This window comes from Helobdella robusta (assembly GCF_000326865.2).
Source record: "Helobdella robusta unplaced genomic scaffold HELROscaffold_12, whole genome shotgun sequence".
Taxonomy (NCBI): domain Eukaryota; kingdom Metazoa; phylum Annelida; class Clitellata; order Rhynchobdellida; family Glossiphoniidae; genus Helobdella; species Helobdella robusta.
This window is the reverse complement of record NW_008703664.1, coordinates 4,553,628-4,574,570: the sequence shown is the minus strand read 5'-3', so window position 1 is coordinate 4,574,570 and position 20,943 is coordinate 4,553,628. Positions and strand designations below refer to the sequence as shown.

General features: G+C 31.8%; 2 protein-coding genes across 2 annotated transcripts in view; both read left to right on the top strand.

The window, feature by feature from the left end:
• Nucleotides 1–437: 437 nt before the first annotated feature.
• HELRODRAFT_185325 (hypothetical protein) lies at nucleotides 438–3,565 on the top strand. Its single transcript, XM_009013818.1, has 3 exons — nucleotides 438–1,500; nucleotides 1,738–1,869; nucleotides 3,283–3,565. Exons 1-3 carry the CDS (start codon nucleotides 458–460, stop codon nucleotides 3,410–3,412), a joined length of 1,305 nt encoding a protein of 434 aa, XP_009012066.1. The 5' UTR covers nucleotides 438–457; the 3' UTR covers nucleotides 3,413–3,565.
• A 14,570-nt stretch (nucleotides 3,566–18,135) lies between these two features.
• The window catches only part of HELRODRAFT_109524 (hypothetical protein), a gene marked incomplete at both ends in the record, with an annotated part of 10,454 nt that continues 7,646 nt past the window's right edge, over nucleotides 18,136–20,943 (top strand). Inside the window, 3 exons of the mRNA XM_009013817.1 lie at nucleotides 18,136–18,335; nucleotides 19,042–19,203; nucleotides 20,302–20,382. Coding sequence (XP_009012065.1) covers nucleotides 18,136–18,335; nucleotides 19,042–19,203; nucleotides 20,302–20,382 — 443 coding nt within the window. The remainder of the gene's footprint in view (nucleotides 18,336–19,041; nucleotides 19,204–20,301; nucleotides 20,383–20,943) is intronic.

Genomic DNA, 20,943 nt, shown 5'->3' with positions numbered 1-20,943 from the left:
TTTATTTGAAGCTGACGATTTAATTTGAGGTAAAGCTCACATATTTATTATTTATTCGTTGACCTTTTTTATTTTTTAAATAGATAAATAAATTGCCAGTTGCGTTCTATTTTCAATTATTAGGTGTCACTACTAAGACGATATTAAAAAAATCATTAATATTTGTATTTTAAACAATAATCAGTTAAAATGCGAGTTGTCTTAACATTTTTTTGTTTGTTTTATTTGTCATGTTCCCATAATTATTTAAAATCATTATAGATTTGGAACTTTCAAACAAAACATTTTGGACTTACAAAAGTAGCAAGTGCCTTCAGAATACATCAAACCAACAGCTTAAACCGTTCTAAATTCATCACTAAATAACAACAATACAACTATGTATGTGACTCGTTTGTCTATGCAATTTGAAGTAATCACTGCCACTGCACGCTAGCGTTTCGTCAATCACCAATCAATGAACGTCACCGTTTCCGACTTACCAGAAATACCGTCAAACATTCATGTAATAGCCTTAGCACTTCACGTTGAACCGGACACGCAATTCAACAAACAACACGATGGCAGTGAACAAGTGGAAACGAGAGCTGTGTCTCAAGAAAATTATAACGAAGCAGTATTTCTCCTGTGCATTGCATCGATCGGTCTCATATCGAATATTGTCGTTGTCATCTGTGTGCTTATCAACCGCAATTTGAGAAAATCAGCTAGTGCTTTTGTTATACACGGCTGCATTTTGGACGCGGTAAGATGTTTGTACTGCGTACCTTTTGCAGTCAGCTTGTTGTGGGACATGGCGCCAGGGTTTTGTGCCGCGCTGGGAGGATCTTATGTGGTAGTCGTCACTGCGTCCGGTTTCAATATTGTCGCAATGGTTTGTTGCGAAGCTTATGTTTTTAGTGAGAGAAATTATGGCGTAGAAAACGCAAGCAATAGCAGTGGAGAGAATGGAAACTTTTGTTGCGTAGCGTTTGGTGTTTTGATGGTTTATGCTACCAGCTTGATTATACATCTTGGTCCAACAATAATAGGAGGAGATTTTAATTACAACGACCTTATAGGAAATTGCATTTTTGTTTATGGAACGATGAAAAGTTATGTGGCTCAGACAATGTGGATTGTTATAACAACATTATCAATGATAGGAACTGTTTATTATTTAATTTATTTCCACAAACATGTTCAAACTCATTCAAATCATCGTCTAGCATCATTAGTTCGAGCTTCCATCGTGGTAAGCCAGGGAAATGTCGATGAAACTGATCATCTGACGGCTCAACTAGTTTTTCAACAAACACTGGCAAGATGCAGAGTTTTAATTATCATCACTGTCGTTTTTATATTGTCCTGGTATCCTCTCTACATTTTGACGTTATCAGACCCAAAGTTTCAGCAGCCGAGTAAAATTTACAAATTATTAACGTTCATCGCATGGTCCAACGCAGCCATAAATCCTATCATTTTCGTACTTTTTGACCAAGGAATCGATGTAGTTCGGAGGTGAGTTTTGTTATATTCATTATCAATAAAAATGACCTTTGAAATTTTTAAAAAGCATTAATTTGATTAACTGATTTAAATTAAATTTGAATTTTGACTTCGTCGATAAAAAAAGTAATTTATTTTAAGAGCAAATAAAATTTGTTCAACAAAAACCTTTGACTTACATTTAATAATTTGTAAAAATGTACTATTTTTGAATAAATAGCATTTTTAACTGGCAAGAATTTTTAACAGATGTTGTGATTGCATAGTGCCTGGCAACAACAGATCATCCCGAAGTCCAGACAACATTACTTTAACATCCACAAACGCCAATGAATTTGCTTCAGACCAACTTATAGGACAAGTAACTTCCAATATTGATCAGTAAGAAAACTTTGATTAATTAATCAATTTAACGTTCAAAACACCCTAAACACATCAAATGCGGTAAAAATGAAAGTAGCAGCTTTTTGAATAAGAAAGAATTTAGTTTGTTTAGTTTTTAATATTAGAACTGTAAATTCATACACAATATTCAGTAGCACAAAATTAAATATAGCAATAATTTAAAAATATTAGATGCATAAAATTGTACAAGAGAATAATAAGAGAGCAACAAAAAATTGTTTGCCATCATGGAAAATGTATGAAGAAGTACAGGCAAAAATTAATTAACTTGTAGATGGAGAAAGACAAAATTTAAACAAAGATCAACCGCAAAACACCTAACCAATAGTGAAAGCAATAGAAGAAATCGTATTAAATTACTAAAGGATAGCGAAAACAATATAAATGATGATGACGTATCGTGATCGTGATGAAATATTCTATAGAAGAAGTGCAAAATGCTATTTAGGCAGATGAGAAATGGTGAACAACTCTAAAGAAATGCTAAAGAATACTGGCCCTTCTAGGAAAGTCAGGTTACACAAAGTACTTGAAAAAACAATGATAAACCCCATTAAAAAAAAAGAGAAATAAAATGGATTTTAACAATTCAATAAGTTTTAATCTACTAAGTCTATTTGGTAAGGTTATAACACAGATTATGTTGAATAAAATTATAGATAAAGTCGGTAAAATATAAAAAAACCAATGTGACTTCCGAAAAGCAAGAAGTGTAACTAAGTTTATCTTTGCGACAGTTAATGGGAAAGAGGTCGGAATATAAAGAGAAACTATACAAATGTTTTGTAAACTTCATTCAAGTCCATGACTTCATATAAAGTCAAAGAACACAGATGACTATAGAAGTCTTAGGAATTTATAAAATGTTATTAACAGCTTCTACAGTGGTTTGGTGAACTGTGTTAAGATCAGCGGTAAAAAACCGAATGGTTCAACTAAATAGTAACATGTTGTAATTTGTCACCGAAACTCTCCAGCATAGTCCTAGACTATATACACATGTCTCAGAGGTGATCAGGTTTTGGAGAAATATAAGCAGGACATGTGTTACGAATGGATGCTAAAAGGCACACCAGGCCCATGATGTGCCATGGACAGAGCACAATTTTTTTGGCTGAGAATGGTTATGATGGTCGTAAATGTGCTTCATTTCGTTTGCTTCGTATTTTTTTTATCTTCAACATTGTTAGAGACCATTTTTATATTTTAGTAACTACGAGCTTTAAAACCAAACCGTTGCGATTGTTCATAAACAGAATGTTAATCCACAAAATTATTTTTGTACCCAAATATTGTAACCACATTATTTCACAATATATTTAACCCACAATATAATGGAGAATATATTTTGTAGCGTGGTAAAACATTTTTGCAATATAAAAATTTCAGACTAATTCAAAACAAAAGAGTGGGAAGTCGACTGTTTCAGGAAGGGCAGACAAGAAACAAACCAGTTCAGCCTGTTCAGTGCAATGGGGGTAGATGGTTGCAAATGTCGCGGGAACGACATTGCGTTTGATAGTTTCTAATTTGTAATGCTGATGATCATTTATAATATGCATTACTGTTATTAATTTACAAACAAATCTCTGAAGCTTGTAGATATAAGACTCGTTAAAAATTTTTTATATCATTTAAAGTGAATTAAATTAATTATTACCAAATATTCCGATATGTTTGAATTCTTTTGAATAACATTTTAATGAAAAATTTAACTGTTTCAAGTTAATGAAACATTTATATCATTAATTTCAACATTCAATTGTGTTAATTGTTCTTTTTGCTATGAGAATTTCTTTTTACAAAAAAAAATGTTAAAACATTTTCCAAGTTTCAATAACAATATGCATTATGATATAGCTGTTAAAATATCTTAATTACAAGTTAAACTAAGCTACATAATATACTTCAGCCATCTGAGCTGTCAACTCTTCTGTAGGTATCTCCTTTCGTTACGCATTGTGAATTGAGATTGTTGAGTTGCTGCGGTCGGTAGGGTACACGATCCATGGATATATATATCCATGACACGATCAGCCATAGTTGCTAAGTTAAAAAAAAAGTTAAAGAAAAACAAACTTTTAAAAATAAGATTTATTTTCTGACTCGCTAGCTGCTAATGATTTTAAAAACACCTAAAACTGTCAGACGTTGGCGGTACAAATTCAAAAACTCATTCATATTAAATGTTTAAAATTTACTGCTACCTAAAACCATACAGCGTCCAATCATTGCAAAATATACAAAAACAACGTAACAAGAGCGTTAAATATTTGGTTGTTCGGAAAGAAATTGGGTTTATGCATATTTTGATTCAATATATATGGGCTTATATAATAATATTTATAGGATCTTCCTTATTATCGTTATATATGCCACATAAAAATTTTCCGTAATACTTTTAGGATCTTTGATCAAATAAATTTCATTTAATTGCCATGGTTTGAATTTTTTGTAGCATACGTTTTTTTCTTTTCTAATCATAATGTATTTTATGTTTTTTGTGATTCCATATATTCTAATTAACGTTAGTATAATTTCAGAATTTATATTTTAAAAGAAGGATATATTAATTTGTCGTAAAAAACGCTACAGTTTTTATTTTTTGTACAACGTATATAAAGTATCGTCTATCAGTAAGCTTTTGAGCATTCTACCAATCTTTTTCTTCAGTGAAGCCGCGACCTTTAAGTGCGTTTTCGAAGTACGTAAATCAGTTTATTCACAGTCAAAATAATATAACAAAAATAATATCGTTCAATAGTCGAAAGATTTTTATATCACAAAACAAGATGGACAAATAAATATAAAAACCAAAATTACGAAAATCAAATATCTAAATACCTATTTTAAAATTTATAAAAATGTATTAAATTACTGCATTTTATGACAGGTAGAGGCAGATGATTGGCACCTACATACGAATTTTGATGCAAATTGTAGCTACAATTAACATTTAGCAGATACCTCAGAAGTTTGTCATTAACTAGGATGAAGCCATCAAATTACCTAATGTTGCATATAATTTGACTCTGGTAACGTTGACGATTTTTAGATTTTTAAGTGGGTCAGTATTAACGCTTTTCATAGAAATCGACGAGTTGATTGTTCAAGGTAACCTTCTTAACTAGTTTGTTGATATTTGCTTTTGAATTCATTTTCATTAAAATTTAATCTTGTTTACTAAAAAGCAGTAATAAAGATTTTCCTAAATTATCGCTTTGCTTGTCAAGAACATTCAAGTTTCTTTTCACTCAACTTAGGGGTTTATCATTTATCTGTTTTCAGTTCTTTCCTTTTACTGCCTGACATAATGTACTGTAATGTTTTTAAACATCGATATCAATTGTGTTATCAAGTTCTATTTTATTAAGAGCAAAGAAATGATTTTGTCAATATTAGATTTTTATTTTGTCTTTTTTGGTTTTTTTCCACTTTCAGTTAAAATTTAAAATTAACGAATGAGACTTATGGTTTTTCTTTGGGCCGCAGTACATTTTCAATCTTGATAACCTGTTTAGAAATTGCGAATGTGCGAGTTGGGACTAGGGTTTTGGCAAATTCCATAAGTTTTTCTTATAATACCCGGTAGGTGAAATTTTGTGAATGTTCTTTCCAAGAAGAGCATTGAAGTTACCAGTTGTTAATTTGATTATGTTATAGCAGCAGGAATAGATCGAATTAAAATAAATCGATATAGATTTTGTTTTTTTTGCTGGCACTGCCATTTTGGTTTGCGTAGCGGAATTGACGTACAACCTTAGATTTTTGTCTAGATTTAACACAATAAATCTTTTAATATTTAAAACAAATTGAAGACTGAGAGCCTGGTTTTCAACTCTTTTTTTATATAATAATGCCGCTCAATGACTTTTGTGTGTTGAGTTGGTGTTAATTAATGTTCATTCTTTAGGCTTGACGAAGTTGGTAGACTTTTATGTTCAAGCAATGTTCCTGGACTGCCATGATGTGGATGTAGATGTAGTCAATCTTGACTAGTGTTGAGCAAGTTGTGTTGCTGATTGTTCTAACATTATAAGACTCAATATTGGCAATTTTTTGTATGACTTTTAGCCCAATTTTCAACAACAGTTGAGATTGATTAACTGCAGCCACGGAATTTATGATTCTGGGCGACGACTGAGTCGGTAAAATTTGTTTAGTTCAACTTACAAATTTGTTTTTAAAGTGGTGTTGGTTAGCCCAAAACCCCACAAGCAGTTCAAGTTCAAGTAACCTTTTCTAGTTTGTTTATTTCGCTTTTGACAAGTATTACTGAGCTGTTTTAGGTTTACAGTGTGATCGATGCGTCACAACCCATTCCAGTTAAAAGTGTTTTTATTATATATTTTATTTATATAATAGATCTCCATATTAAATTTTGCTTGCAGATGGTTCTGAGAGGCAACTACAAAAAAATTTAGTTCTGAAATCTGTAGGTAAGTATTAAATTTGGTCTGTAAACCGTTTCATGGCCCGTCCCTTCTTACAATAATAAAATGTTGTTAATGCTGATAGTGGCAGATTGAGAAATGATTTAATATGATGAAATGAAAAACATTAAATTTTCAAACCCAATTCTGCTAGCAAATGATTAAAGATAAGAGCATACTAAACATTAAATTACATATAGAAAATGAAATTAAGCGTTTGTTTTGAACGTTGACCTAGATGCAATTACGATATTAAATTATTTTTACAATGTAAAATGATCACCTTCCGTAGTCTCCGTGCGTCAATTATAATGAATGCACAAGGTCATTGCATCTCTTGTTTCGCTAGTGGGACAGATACGATAGGGCAATTTCAGTTTAAAATTCCCTTATGCTAAATCTACAAAATATACATTGTACTTCTGGAGACGATTAAGTCGAATTCGCGAGAGCTCTAAGGTTTTTTATATTTTCTTACATTGAGTACACATAAAAAGCAGATGAATTTATTTGTAAAAGATTGTTTGACCGGAGATGCTCTAACCAACCTGATGAAAAAAATCCAACCTGTCTCAGAAACTCGACGTCGATCATCCAACCACGGTAAACTCGTAGTTCTAAAATTTGAATCTTTATATTTTCGGAAAAAAAGATTTTCTGTCTCAGCTGCCCAAACTTGGAACGCGTTAAAGGTTACTCTCTCTCTCTCTTTTTCTCTTTCTCTCTCTTGCGTTTTTTTTCAGAGGTTTCAACGACAAACACACAGCGTATATGAATACGCGTGCAAACCACGCATAATACACATTGCATATGATAGGCGGGGATATCTTTGTATTAGAACCCAGTCATTGCAATAGCAAGACCAGGCGCTTTTAACCATTGAGTCATCACGCCGCCACATTACCTGCTGATCTGAAGAATTTCACCAACATCAGTCGTAGCGACTTCACAAAGCATCTAAAAAAAATCTCATGAGATCCGCCGTACAAGTTTAGCGATACGATACAATATGATTGCAGGTGGTCATATAATAACACATATATATATATATATATATATTATCAAAAGCATAATTTTCTCTATCATATCACTACCTAATCATATCTTCAACTTATCACTAAGCACTGGAATCTTTCCTGACTCATTTAAAATATCTAAAATCATACCAGTATTCAAGAAAGGAAACAAAGATGACAATAACAACTACAGACCCATCTCCATTCGTTCCCCGCTGACAAAAATTCTTGAAAAACTTTTCTTTAAAAGAGTCTCTAATTTCTTCTGCTCCAACAATACTATCTGCAACAACCAATACGGATTCAGACCCAACCACTCAACTGAGCTTGCCATTCTTAACTTCATTCAGCTTATACTAAATGAAATGAACAACAAAAATCTTTTTATTGGCATTTTTCTGAACTTATCCAAAGCCTTCGATGTCATCGATCACAAAATACTCCTATCCAAACTACATCATTACGGAGTAAGAGGCACAGCTCACAACTGGATGAGAAGCTATTGAGAAGCTATCTTTCATCACGGACACAATATGTTTCCACGGCCAACATCAATTCAAAGCACGCTCCTATTCATCACGGCGTACCACAAGGATCCATACTAGGACCCCTTCTATTTTCAATCTACTTAAATGACCTCTGCAACGTTTCGCCCTCAACCAAATGCGTACTGTTCGCAGACGACACCAACCTTCTTTTCACTTCCAACAACCTACCAGATTGCTCTGAACTTATCAATCTTGAACTCCAAAAATACTCTAACTGGGTATCCAAAAACAAACTAATCATAAATTATTCGAAATGTGCATACATTATTTTTGGCCCAAAAATACTCACCAACCAAGCTCCTAACCTAAACCTATTAATTAACGGCGTTCCTATAAACCGCACCCTATCAACCAAATTCCTTGGAATCACCATCACAGAAAATCTTTCATGGAATTCTCACTAAAAAACTACCTCAGACAAAATCAACTAACTCACAGGCATCTTCTACAAAATCAAATATAAACTCTCTCTTTCTGCTCTACACACGCTTTATTACACATTCATCTACCCTTATCTAACCTACTGCATCACACTATGGGGAAATAGTCCAAAAAGCCACCTTAATAACTTAATACTCTCCCAAAAACGATTAATACGTTTAATTTTTAACCTCAAACCCGATTCTCATACTAAATCCTTCTTCCTAGCAAAACAAATTTTACCACTTAATTTCATCTACCTTTACTACTCTGCTTTATTCGTTTTTAAATTTATCAACAATTTTCTCCCACCTCACTTTATCAACTTCTACACATTAAGTAACTCCATCCAATCTACAACCACTAGACACACCCCCTCTTCTATATCTACAAAACTCGCCTCAAATTAATCCAGACAAGCATAAAAATAACAGGTCCTAAAATTTGGACAGAACTTGTACCTCCTCATCTAAGAGCCATCATAAACTTACAACATTTCAAGTCAAAATACCGTGCTTTTTTATTGACACTGGATCTCGACTCCACTACTAATACTATATTAAGAATACGTTAGAACAAAGGATGCGGATGAATGGTCTTTATGAATGGTTAAACATTTATGTGTTTATATATGTACTGAGCGAACATTTACTTATTTATCTTTTTGCTTCAGTTATTTTCCTTATTTTATTTCATTAACTATTCATATATCTAACCGCGGTGGCCACCACAAGACATACAGTCTTATTCGGTCTCCGCATATTCAACTTCATAACTTTTATTCACTTATTTAATATGTTGTTGATTATGAATAAGACTTTGAAAATTAAATATATATATATATATATATATATATATATATATGAATATATATATATATATATATCGAGGCATTCTACGATCAACTGGAGCAAACATTGAATATACTGCCAAAGAAAGATGTTAAGATAATCACCGGAGATTGGAACGCAAAGATCGGAAGAGACAATATTGGTTTTGAAGAAGTCATGGGAAAATACGGTATAGGAAACAGAAATAATAGAGGAGAAAGACTGCTGGAATTTGCAAAGGACCAAAAAATGTTTATAACAAATACAAAAACACAAAATACAAAAAAATGGACATGGGAATCACCAGATAGAAAAACAACGAACATGATAGATTTGATTTTGATAGAACAGAAATGGATGAAATTTGTTACTCAGTGCCGTGCTTTTCCAAGTGCAGAGATTGGATCAGATCATCGTCTAGTGTTATGCAACGTCAAGATGAAAATAACGAAGAGACTAAAGTAAGGCGAAAATATCAAAAGAGTGAAATATAGCACAGAAATGATAAAAGAGAAGTTGAAAGACATCAGAAATATAATAGAAAACAAATTGGATACAAAAACAAAGTACGATATGAAAACAAGAGTCAGTAACTTGGAGAAAGTGCTTAAGACTGCAGCCGAAAAATGCGAAGTAGGGAAAAACATAATAAAACCCTGGATAAGTGATGAAACTTGGAAACTCGTAGAGGAAAGAAGACAGTTGAAAGCAACAAAAAACAAAACAACGAAAATGAGATGAAATATAAACAACTGTGTTGCAAAATAAAGAAAAGTGCCAGAGCAGATAAAAGAAGATGGATAAACGATAGATGCGAAAGGGTAGAAGCACTAGTTGGACAAAACAAAACAAGAGAGGCGTATCAGCTAGTCAGACAGTTAAAAGGAAAACTGAAAAATACGTCAAGAATTATTAAAGACAAGGATGGAAATGTTCTAATTGAAGGCCAACAAAGGTCGGAATATATCAAGGACCTGTTCACAGATAAAAAAAACGTATACAAAGGGGGTGTTACAGGCTTTAAAAGAAAGAAAAGTAGTCAATGAGGAAAAAACGGAAATAACATTGGAGGAAGTAATAAAAGCAATGAAGAAAATGAGGAACAACAAGAGCACAGGGAAAGACGGAATTCCCATAGAGCTGATCAAAGCGGGAGGACCATTTGTATGTAATGAGATTCACAAAATCTGCCAAGAAATCTGGGACTGTGGAAAATGGCCAGAAGATTGGTGTAAATCAATCTTGATCATGTTGCCAAAAAAAGGAGACCTGAAAGACTGCAACAACTACAGATCAATAGCACTGATCCCTCATATGTGCAAGATCATGCTGACGATCTTGAAAGAACGATTGGAGAAAGACATAGAACAGCATTTAGGAGAGGAGCAGGCAGGTAACAACTACAGATCAATAGCACTGATCCCTCATATGTGCAAGATCATGCTGACGATCTTGAAAGAACGATAGGAGAAAGACATAGAGCAGCATTTAGAAGAGGAGCAGGCAGGTTTCAGAAAGGACAGAAGTACAGTCCAGCAAATCCTGATGTTGAGACTATTGTTGGAAGATGCAGGAAGCAGAGGTCAAACAACTTTTCATTGTTTTGTGGATTTTAAGAAGGCGTTTGATTCAGTCTGGCACGAAGGTTTGTGGGCAGCTTTGGAAAGTATGGGAGTGTCAACAAAAATGGTAAGGGTGCTGAAAGGGCTTTATGAGGAGTCAACAATGGCGGTAAAAGTAAGTACAGAGCTGGAAGACTGAATCAAAGCGAACATAGGAAGTAGACAAGGAGATCCAATATCACAATTACTGTTCTTAGCACTGTTGGAAAGAGCCATGGAAAAAATGGAAAATGCAGATATTGAGGGAATCGACATTGGAGGCAGAGTGATAAGGGACCTCAGGTTTGCAGATGATATAGATCTGCTAGCATCTAGTGCAGAGGGTCTACAGAAACTGATCGAGTTGACGTACGATGGTGGAAGAAACCATGGACTACACATCAACAGCAGTAAAACAAAGATAATGATTTCGGAAGCAGGTGGAAACAATGATGAATTCCAGATAGGAGCAGAAAAGCTCGAACAAGTGAACCAATTTATATATCTGGGCAGCCTCATAACTGATGACAATAATTGTTCGAAAGGAATTGATAGAAGAATAGCAATCGCGAGAGGAATGTTTGCATCTTTGAAAGTAATATTGAAAAACGTTAATGTATCTACAAAAACAAAGGTAAAGATCGTAGAAGCGTGTGTGTTTTCTACATTGATGTATGCATGTGAGGCTTGGACGTTGAAGAAAAGAGACAAAGACAAACTGGAAGCATTCGAGATGCATTGTTATAGAAAGTTGCTGGGAATCAGTTGGAGACAAAAGATAGAAAAATGATGCCATAAGAAAACAACTTGGAAGACAAAAAACTGTGTATGAAAGTGTTAAGGAAAGAAAGCTGGGTATCTTTGGGCACATCTGCAGAATGACAGACGACAGACTGATCAAAAAAGTACTGATGAGAAAGAGGGACTGAAAGAAAAAAGTTGGAAGACCTGTGAGGATGTGGATGGATGATATCACGGAATGGACGGGGGTTGGAACATTGAGCTCAATGAAGATGGCAAGGGAAAGAAAAGGATTTTGGAGAGATAGAAGAATACCATCGGCCTCAACGGTCCCTTAAGGGATTACAGAGGATCATTGAATGAATGAATGAATATATATATATATATATATATATATATATATATATATATATATATATATATATATATATATATATATATATATTTGAAGTTTTGAATTTTAATAAACTAAACGTTCACCAAAAAACTTTAGTGAGAAAAATCGAAAATCGAACTACAAACATATTAACGCCAAACATTCGGTAGAATTTATAGAATATTGTAAAAATTATGGTCTATTACCAACATATATACATTTATTTATTTATTTATATATGAAATATATATATATATATATATATATGTGTGTGTGTGTGTGAAATATATATTTATTTATTTATTTTTGAAGGATGACCAAAAAAGATAAACTTGTGGATAGGCCACCCTTAACTAAAATTTCTAACTATAGATGTAACAGAAATATCATGAAATACATACACATAAACTCACGCTCACACATACTTACAAACACGCACCATACTACAATTCATATCACAATACTGTTATACAGAACTGAAGAAACAGAATCAATGAAATGAAATGATCTGGAAACCAAACATATGCTCAGTTTCACACTCAAATAAATAGACACATAAACAAATATGGCCACACACCATACACATATAGGGCGTGGCCACATGTCTCAGGGAACAGCCGAGTGAATGGACATCTTACACATAGATATGTGCCCCTCCACATACACCCCCGCTGTACCCTGGTTAACGCTCCTAGAATACAATATTTATATACATATATACACATATCTACACATACACATGCACACACGCACACACACAGACACACGCACACTCACACACACATAAACACGCACACTCACCCAAACACACACACGCACACTTACCCACACACACTCTCACGCAAGCACTCCCGCACACACACAAACACACACACACGCACTCACGCACCTATACCCACCCTCAAACACACACACACACACACACACATACACACACATACATATTTCGTCAAACCTGATCGAATCTCCCAGATTGTTAATAACCCGGCAGACCCAACCAAGCCCAACATAATTCATATTCCTAAAACACGCTGCCTGAATACACAGATACATACATACCTATAAAAATTCATAATGATTTAAATATGAAGTATATTTACTACAATTACACATTAAAAATATCATTTATGGAAACATATGAAAACCGTATACACATGATAAGTTGGCCAAATGATAGGAAATTCTTGTTCTAGTAAATAATAAATGTAAATAAATGTTGTTCAAGAAAAGGTGACTATGATACATACAAACAAAAACACACCCAACACACACCTGACACACACACTCACCCACGCACACACACATACATACAAAATATGATTGCTATATATGATATATATATATATATATAATGTATATATATATAATGTATATAAAATATATATATATATATAAATATGTATTTATGAATATATATATATATATGAAAATATATATATATGAATATATATATATATATGAATATATATATATATATATATATATATATATATATATGTTTGTCCATGCTTTTTTCTTTTTACTTTTTTCTTTTTTGACTTTGTTTGATTATAGATAGCGCTTTTTAGAACTTTTTGATTTTAATTAGCGCTTATAAATGTTTCATTAATAATTATATATATATATATATATATATATATATATATATATACTCATATATATATATATATATATATATATATATATATATGAGTTATTATATACAAAATAATATAATAACTAAAATGCTCTCGGGTCAACATCAAGTTCAAGTACTATATTTCAGTTCCTAAACTAAAAGTCCATGGTATATTATTTGCCGGTAATAATATATAATCTTCATAATATACTTAATTTAGATATAAAATTTTTAAAATAAAATAAATTTGTAAAGTTTTAGTTGAAATTCCGTTCATTTTACTTATTTTTTAACAACTTAACATTTTAGGAGCTAAAAAATAACCAAAGAAATAAATCTTTTGTGAAATAAAAAAAATAAAATAAGTGCTGTCTTGCTGCTGGCATCTACGTACAGATTTCACAAAATATCATCTTATGTCACTAATTGATGAATTGACATCTGCTGAATTGATGTTTGGGATTTTAACGTTATTTACTAATGGCGGTTGACAAAATCATGTTTTAACAGTTTTGAAGCAAAACATGCAAAACTGTCATCATCTATCGATTTTAAAACGAGAAGCTGGCTGTAGAGTACAGGGCAACACATCATCGCACAAATAAGCACCGCCTCTCCCCTCCCCTCCCCAGTCACGCACGCACTGACAACAACGCTAACAACATCTGATGATAACATTCTGTTACGAGACGGGCAAATTTTGTTAAATATTTAACCAAAGGATGTTGTTAATAAATCAATGAAATATAAAAAGAAAGAAAGTCTTGTAATTTTTTAAATTCCGAATATCTATTTAGCAATTAGTTTAGTATTGTACTGTGATTTGTAGTGGAAGGTAGAGTAAGTAGTCAGCACGCCATGATACTGCAATACAATTTGATTTGTTTCATTTTCAATTAGGATTTGTAAATTGTAATTTGAGAAATTTGATGGCAGAAACCTGAAATATTATGAATAATTTAATATTAAGTTAGCAACAGAGTCAACTAGCCGCCATAGATAATTAAATAATTAATAAATCATCAAAAAGGTTGGTAACTTTTAATTTTAATTAATATTAAAGTAAACAATTAAATAAAGTTTTAATACTTTTAAAAATTTAGTTATTAATAGTTTTAATTTTTTAGAAATATTTAATTTAACAAAATTTAAAATTTGAATTATTGTAAATTAATTTTTTAAAAATTTACTTTTTATATGTGAGTGATCATTTTTGGTTTTTCAAATAATTTTTTTGTCAATTCTACTGTTTTAAGTACAATTTTTATAAATAAATATTATTTATCTATTTTCATTTAATTTTTTATGAGTTGTAATTTTTTAGTCTGTTCTGTCTCTCTGACTACTAGTGGCTACAAAACAAATTATATTTTATATGTGTTCAGTGGTCTAATAAAATAATCATAACAAAAACCAATTTAAACTTTAATAATCATAAAAAAAACCAATTTAAACTTTAATAATCATAACAAAAACCAATTTAAACTTTAATAAATTGTATCATAAAATAAAATTTGTTGCTGACAGATCAGTTAGAAATATTCAAAATATTTTCTTTATTTATATTTAGTAGAATAGATGTAGTGAAGTGAACAAATTGTAAAAACCACTTTTTTTTAACTTTTAAAAGAGGAATAAAGAGAATTTTCATTGAAGTTAGTTGCTATTAATATGGTTTTTCTGTAAAATATATGTAGCTGAACTAACAATATGAAAAAACTGCTTTGAGGTGTTTTTAATGAGATAGGTTAGAAAATTGAATGTGCATCTAGACCAGGCAATTTGCACACTGAATAGACCACATCTAAGCCACAAATTGTTGAGTATTTTATCCAAGTAGAGTAGGTGGAAAAGTTGATTGGGCATCTTTTCATTGATTGCTACCAAAATGATGGACTCTACAGGTCCATTGTCTTGTTTGGTGAAAGCTTTCTTAAATCATATTTATAAATTAAATGTTATGAATAAAATTGTGTTTTAGCATCTATATCTAAATAAAGACATTAGTATGTATTTGTCAGATGATGATTCATTCTATGTTAGTGATCAAGATGTCAATCAACGGTGATAAATATATCAGACAAGGTGAATTAGGTTGACCATTAGCTGGTAGTTTGAGTTGTCAATTTCAGTAGCTATGTTTTTTCAGTTTTTTCCACTAGAGTCTTTACTTTTTGTGTACCAAAGCTGGTCATGAGCATTCATACAACCCAGTACAGGATTAAGTTTGGTGTTGTTAGAAGATTTGAAGTTGATGGTTAGGTAGTGTCCTAACTCATCTCTTTTACTTTAAATGCAGTTGTGATTGAATTGAGCATTTTTCAATGTTCTAATTTGTGGCACAGTTTTTGAATTACAGCTTATTGATGATACAAATGTTCGAAAAAAATTTGGTCTGATTCTGAATTGAGTTTTAAAAATCTATTTTATTTATATTTTAAATAAGATTTTTCAAACTTTGGTTTTATAGAAATTTTTCTCTGGCTCCTCTACAGGTTCTGATGACCTAACTAAAACAATGATAATATGCATAATACTATAATGATATTGCTAAATTTAAACATTTTTAACAATTGTCATTATAATTTATGTTTTCAATAATGATAAAAACTTATTTATGTGATTAATTTGATTTTTTTAATTTAAAAAAGAGATTTATTTATTTAATATAATTTTAATTCAAGATAATTGCTAAACGGTGGTGGGAAGCACTGAACAATGTTTCCTTCATCTCAGCACCCTTCAAAATTATCTTCCAAGCTACATACTGCTATTCAACAAAATAAACAACAAATGCAGCAGCAACAACATTTTCAACAACAACTTCCTCAGCAACAGCAGTGTTGTAACAAAAGTTATTGTGTTGTTGACTGCCATCATCAGTCAGCATCACAGTCTTGTCGTGCCAACTGGCAAGATTTGCAAATTTCAAAAAAACAGCAGCAGCAATTACAACAACATCAGAAGTATATACAACAAAATATACAGCCAGTGCATTGTCGTTGTTTTTACCAAAATCCTTACCAGCAAGCAGTACATGAATTCCTACATTGCCACCCAAATTCTGCATTCAAGCCGATCAGTGCTCCGGCAGGGCAACATCTGAAAGCTCATAGCAATGTTAACAATTTCAACGTTAATAATTTTTATCAAACTTCTCAAATAATTAATTGTACGAATCATCTAAAGTATCAGAATAATTATGGACAAGGCAATACTCATTGTTATCATTATCAGTATCCTCAGCAAGAGCATCAACAGAAGCCAACGGGATGTAACTGCCATTCAAAAACTCATGTCTCAAACTCTGCTCAGTATCATCAACAACCACTGCTTCATAAACAACTGCATGCACAAATATCTTTGCAATCAACTCCCCTAACTTATGCTTATCGTCAACAACAGTTTTATCACCACCATCACCACCCTCATAGACTGATGCAAAAACGACCGATCGATGAAGGCGACAAATTGAAACGGTCAAGAGACTCGGCATACGATTACGAACTTTCGCAAGACCTTCAGGCCAAACAGTTGGAAATGTTGAAACGCAAATATGGGGGAGAAGCTCGAGCCAGTAGAGCTGCCAGAATTATACAACAGGCATATAGAAGATATTCCCTAGATAAAAATTTTGCAAAGTTGAGACAAGAAGTTGACAGAAGAAGGCTTTCAAGGAGATTCAATGAAGCTGGCAGAAGCAAAACAATCTGGATGGATGCGGCACCCAGTGTTTCTGCTCTTTCAGATTTCCCATCTATGACATTTATTGATCCGTTGAGAGCGCAAAGTGTTTGCCAGATTAATGATTCAGCTAATGCCTCGGTTGATGAGTTCAACAGAAAAATTCCTCACAGGTTTAGAAATATGGCAATCACCACAACTATATCAGAAGAGAGGATTGTAAGAAGAGAAGAGAAAACTTTTGCCATACCTGTCATGGCTTCCATCCAGGAGTCAATAGATGATCACATGAAATTAAGAAAGCCAGAAAATCTGCAAGATATAAAAGCGCCACCTCCTCTATCTAATCAATACCAAGCTAGCCAGCATCAACATCACATGATGGTGATGCACCAGTCTGATCATTCTGACTCAGATAGTTCAGATCCAAGGTACCATTCTTGTAAATACAGTAATCAACTGTCAGCTTTTAACTGCCCACATCCTTCCGTATTTACAACAATTCACTCTCAAGATTCCATTAATGTGGATTCCAATGCAGAATATGACAATGAGATGATTGCTGAGCTACCTAACTTGGATGAGGCAATGGAAGATGATATGTTCGAGAACTCATTTGTCCAGTCTGACCATGGATCAGAAGAACCTGCAAAAATTGATGACTTAGTAAGTGCTGGAACTCCAGAAGTTTATGGTTATGCTCACTCTAAAACACAGCATCAACATCTTTCACAACCTCAAAACTCAGTTGATGAAATTTATAATTTAAACATGAGAAATTGCAGCATTTTAAAACATATGGCTAGTGAAATTATCGACCCTGCTATAGTTAATTGTGCCAATATGTCTGATAATTGCATATCATTCAATTCACCTGTTTGGAAGAGAAAGATTGAAGGAGGTAAAGAGGAATTACTGCACAGTCAGGAAAACCAAATTGTTCCAAATTTGTTGCAACTAAACAACACACCACCTATGAATGAATTGTTGTTGACAAATCAATTGGTATCCTCTTTTTCTCTGAACAAACCAGATGTAACGACTCAGTACAATCTAAACAACTTTGACAACATTAATGCCAGCAGTAATTTTGTTAATACAAACACCAATAAACTAAGGTTGTCTGACAAACAAAGGAAGAGGACTTACAGGATTGGATTAAATCTGTTTAATAAGTTGGTGATTTTTAATTCATTGTTATTTGTTTATTTATGAATTTTTCTTCTAATTGTGTTTTAATTTTAAATATAATTTTACTTATTTTGCCAGCTTCTATTGTTGTGCATACAGTTGAGTACATAATGAATTGCCATAGTCCAAAAATTGTTTCTTATAAAAAAATAGCTAGTCTGATGGATTTGAGCTATATACTTTTTATTAAATTCAACTTTGATGCATTTTATGCAGGATAAGCTATATATTAAGATTTGGTTGTAAAGAATTGAATTCTTGGTTGGAAATAGGTTTAATCAGGCTGATTTCTGTATTTGCTGTTTAACAGAAATTGTTATTGGCAGATCATGTTTATCCACATGATTGACTGGTAAATAGGTTGCTAACAATTTTGCTGTCTTGTGAAAGCATATTAGGTAAAGTTTGAGTGCGACTTCTTGTTCTGCATTGAAAAGATTTTTAAAATGTTAAAATAACGGCTTGTTCCTCTGAATCCTGTGATAGCTTTCCTAATTTGAGTTTTATTGCTTCAGTATATATTCTGTGAGTTTTATTAGTTTTATTAGTTTTATTATCCAGTTGTGTACTTTTTATCTACATTTTTCATATTTTTTTCTATCATGAAATTTTCTTCATTTCTTTTCACTTTCTTGTTCTTGAGTTGTTCTTGTTTCATTTTTCATTATTTTATAATTTGGTTTAACACAGGAAACCCGAAAAAGGGATATGTTACCTTATAGAAAGACATTTCCTGGATAATCGACCAAGTGCTGTAGCTCGTTTCCTGATTGCTCGCAAAGGTCTCAGCAAACAAATGATTGGCGAATACTTGGGCAACCTTCAAAAACAGTTCAACATGGAAGTCTTAAGGTTTCTTTTTTATACTTTGCCATTTTTAGTTATCTTTTTAATTGGATGCTCTTATGTGAGAATTTTGGTCATTAAGCAAAATAGTTTAATGAAGGGCAGAAACTGAATGTTCCTATGCCACAAAAAACAAAGTTAAAATCCATTTCAGTTTGAACGTTGGAATAGGTTTGACTTAATTTAAATAGGCCTTAAATTTGTTTATTCATAACAAATAATAAAATATTGATTATTGGTCATATTTTTTTTGATTATTGGTGATTGAAAATTAGTTTAATTTAACTTATAAACAGATATTTTACCACCCAGTGTTTATTCATTTTAGAGTTATTTAAATTATTATTTTACCATTTTATTGATGTTTGAATTCTGTGGCACTGTTGTCTACAAAACACAAGCGTTATCATATATTAAATGTTTCCATTCATTTGTAATATCATGTTATTTATGCACTTTAATTTATATTTTTACTTTAAAAGTTGAATTTTGATCATTTAAAGTTAATCGATTTGCAAAAAGTTGAATTTTGATCATTCAAAGTTAATCGATTTGCATACAAACAAAAAACTGGAAAATATTCAAATGAAAAATTTTTTTAATGTAACATTCTGATGTGGTGCAAATGTTTCATACATTTTTAGAATAATCATGTTCAAGTAATTCTAAATTATTTTAAACATTTCAAACATCTGAAAATTGTGTTAAAATCTTTAGAAGTGTGATGAGTTTTGTCTCTCAATTTTTTACTTTCTACCTCTACTCCTGCCTTTTTAACGTTAGGTTAATTTGCTGCTGTTTGTTCGTTATAAATTTATAGATTAGAATGGCTTTTAGCAGTTTTTAGTCATTAAAATGTTTACTTATTAAAATTTATTGAAATTTCTTGCTGATTTATACAGAAAAATCACCTATAGGTAATTTTTGTGTATAAAAACGTTTCTGCTTGGCAAGCTACGAATGATGCAACAAAGCAATGATGTGGATTATTCATATTAAAAAGATTTTATTCATATTTGTGAATATTATTAGGTTGTAAATAATGAAATTATCTCTTATTTAATGGATAAAATTTAGCATATTAATAAAAATTGATGGTCACAGATGTTTTGCTGAGGAGATTGATTTGACAAACATGCAGATAGATGTTGCCTTGAGGAAATTTCAATCATATTTTAGAATGCCAGTAAGTAGCTCTTTTGCGATATTTTTAATAAGTTTTTTTTTTATTGATTTTATTTAATGAATTATTTCAAGTTTTATTTAGAAGCACTATGGTATTTCAATTTGGTTTTTGTTAATTATTATATAATGATTTTTCTACTACAGCTATTATTTTCATAAACATTCTTATTTAAAATGTTTGAGGATCTTATTTTTTTGTCGTATTGGTTGCTTGAATTTAATTCCACACATTGTCTGTCACTTAAAAAACATCAATGCTTCAATGTCTCTTGTTACACACACACACACACACATACACACACATATAATTTATATATATATATATACACACATAATTTATATACATATACATATATATATATATATATATATATATATATATATATATATATATATATATATGTTGGTAATAGACCATAATTTTTACAATATTCTATAAATTCTACCGAATGTTTGGCGTTAATATATTTGTAGTTCGTTTTTTCGATTTTTCTCACTAAAGTTTTTTGGTGAACGTTTAGTTTATTAAAATTCAAAATAAACTTATTTTTCGAATTCATG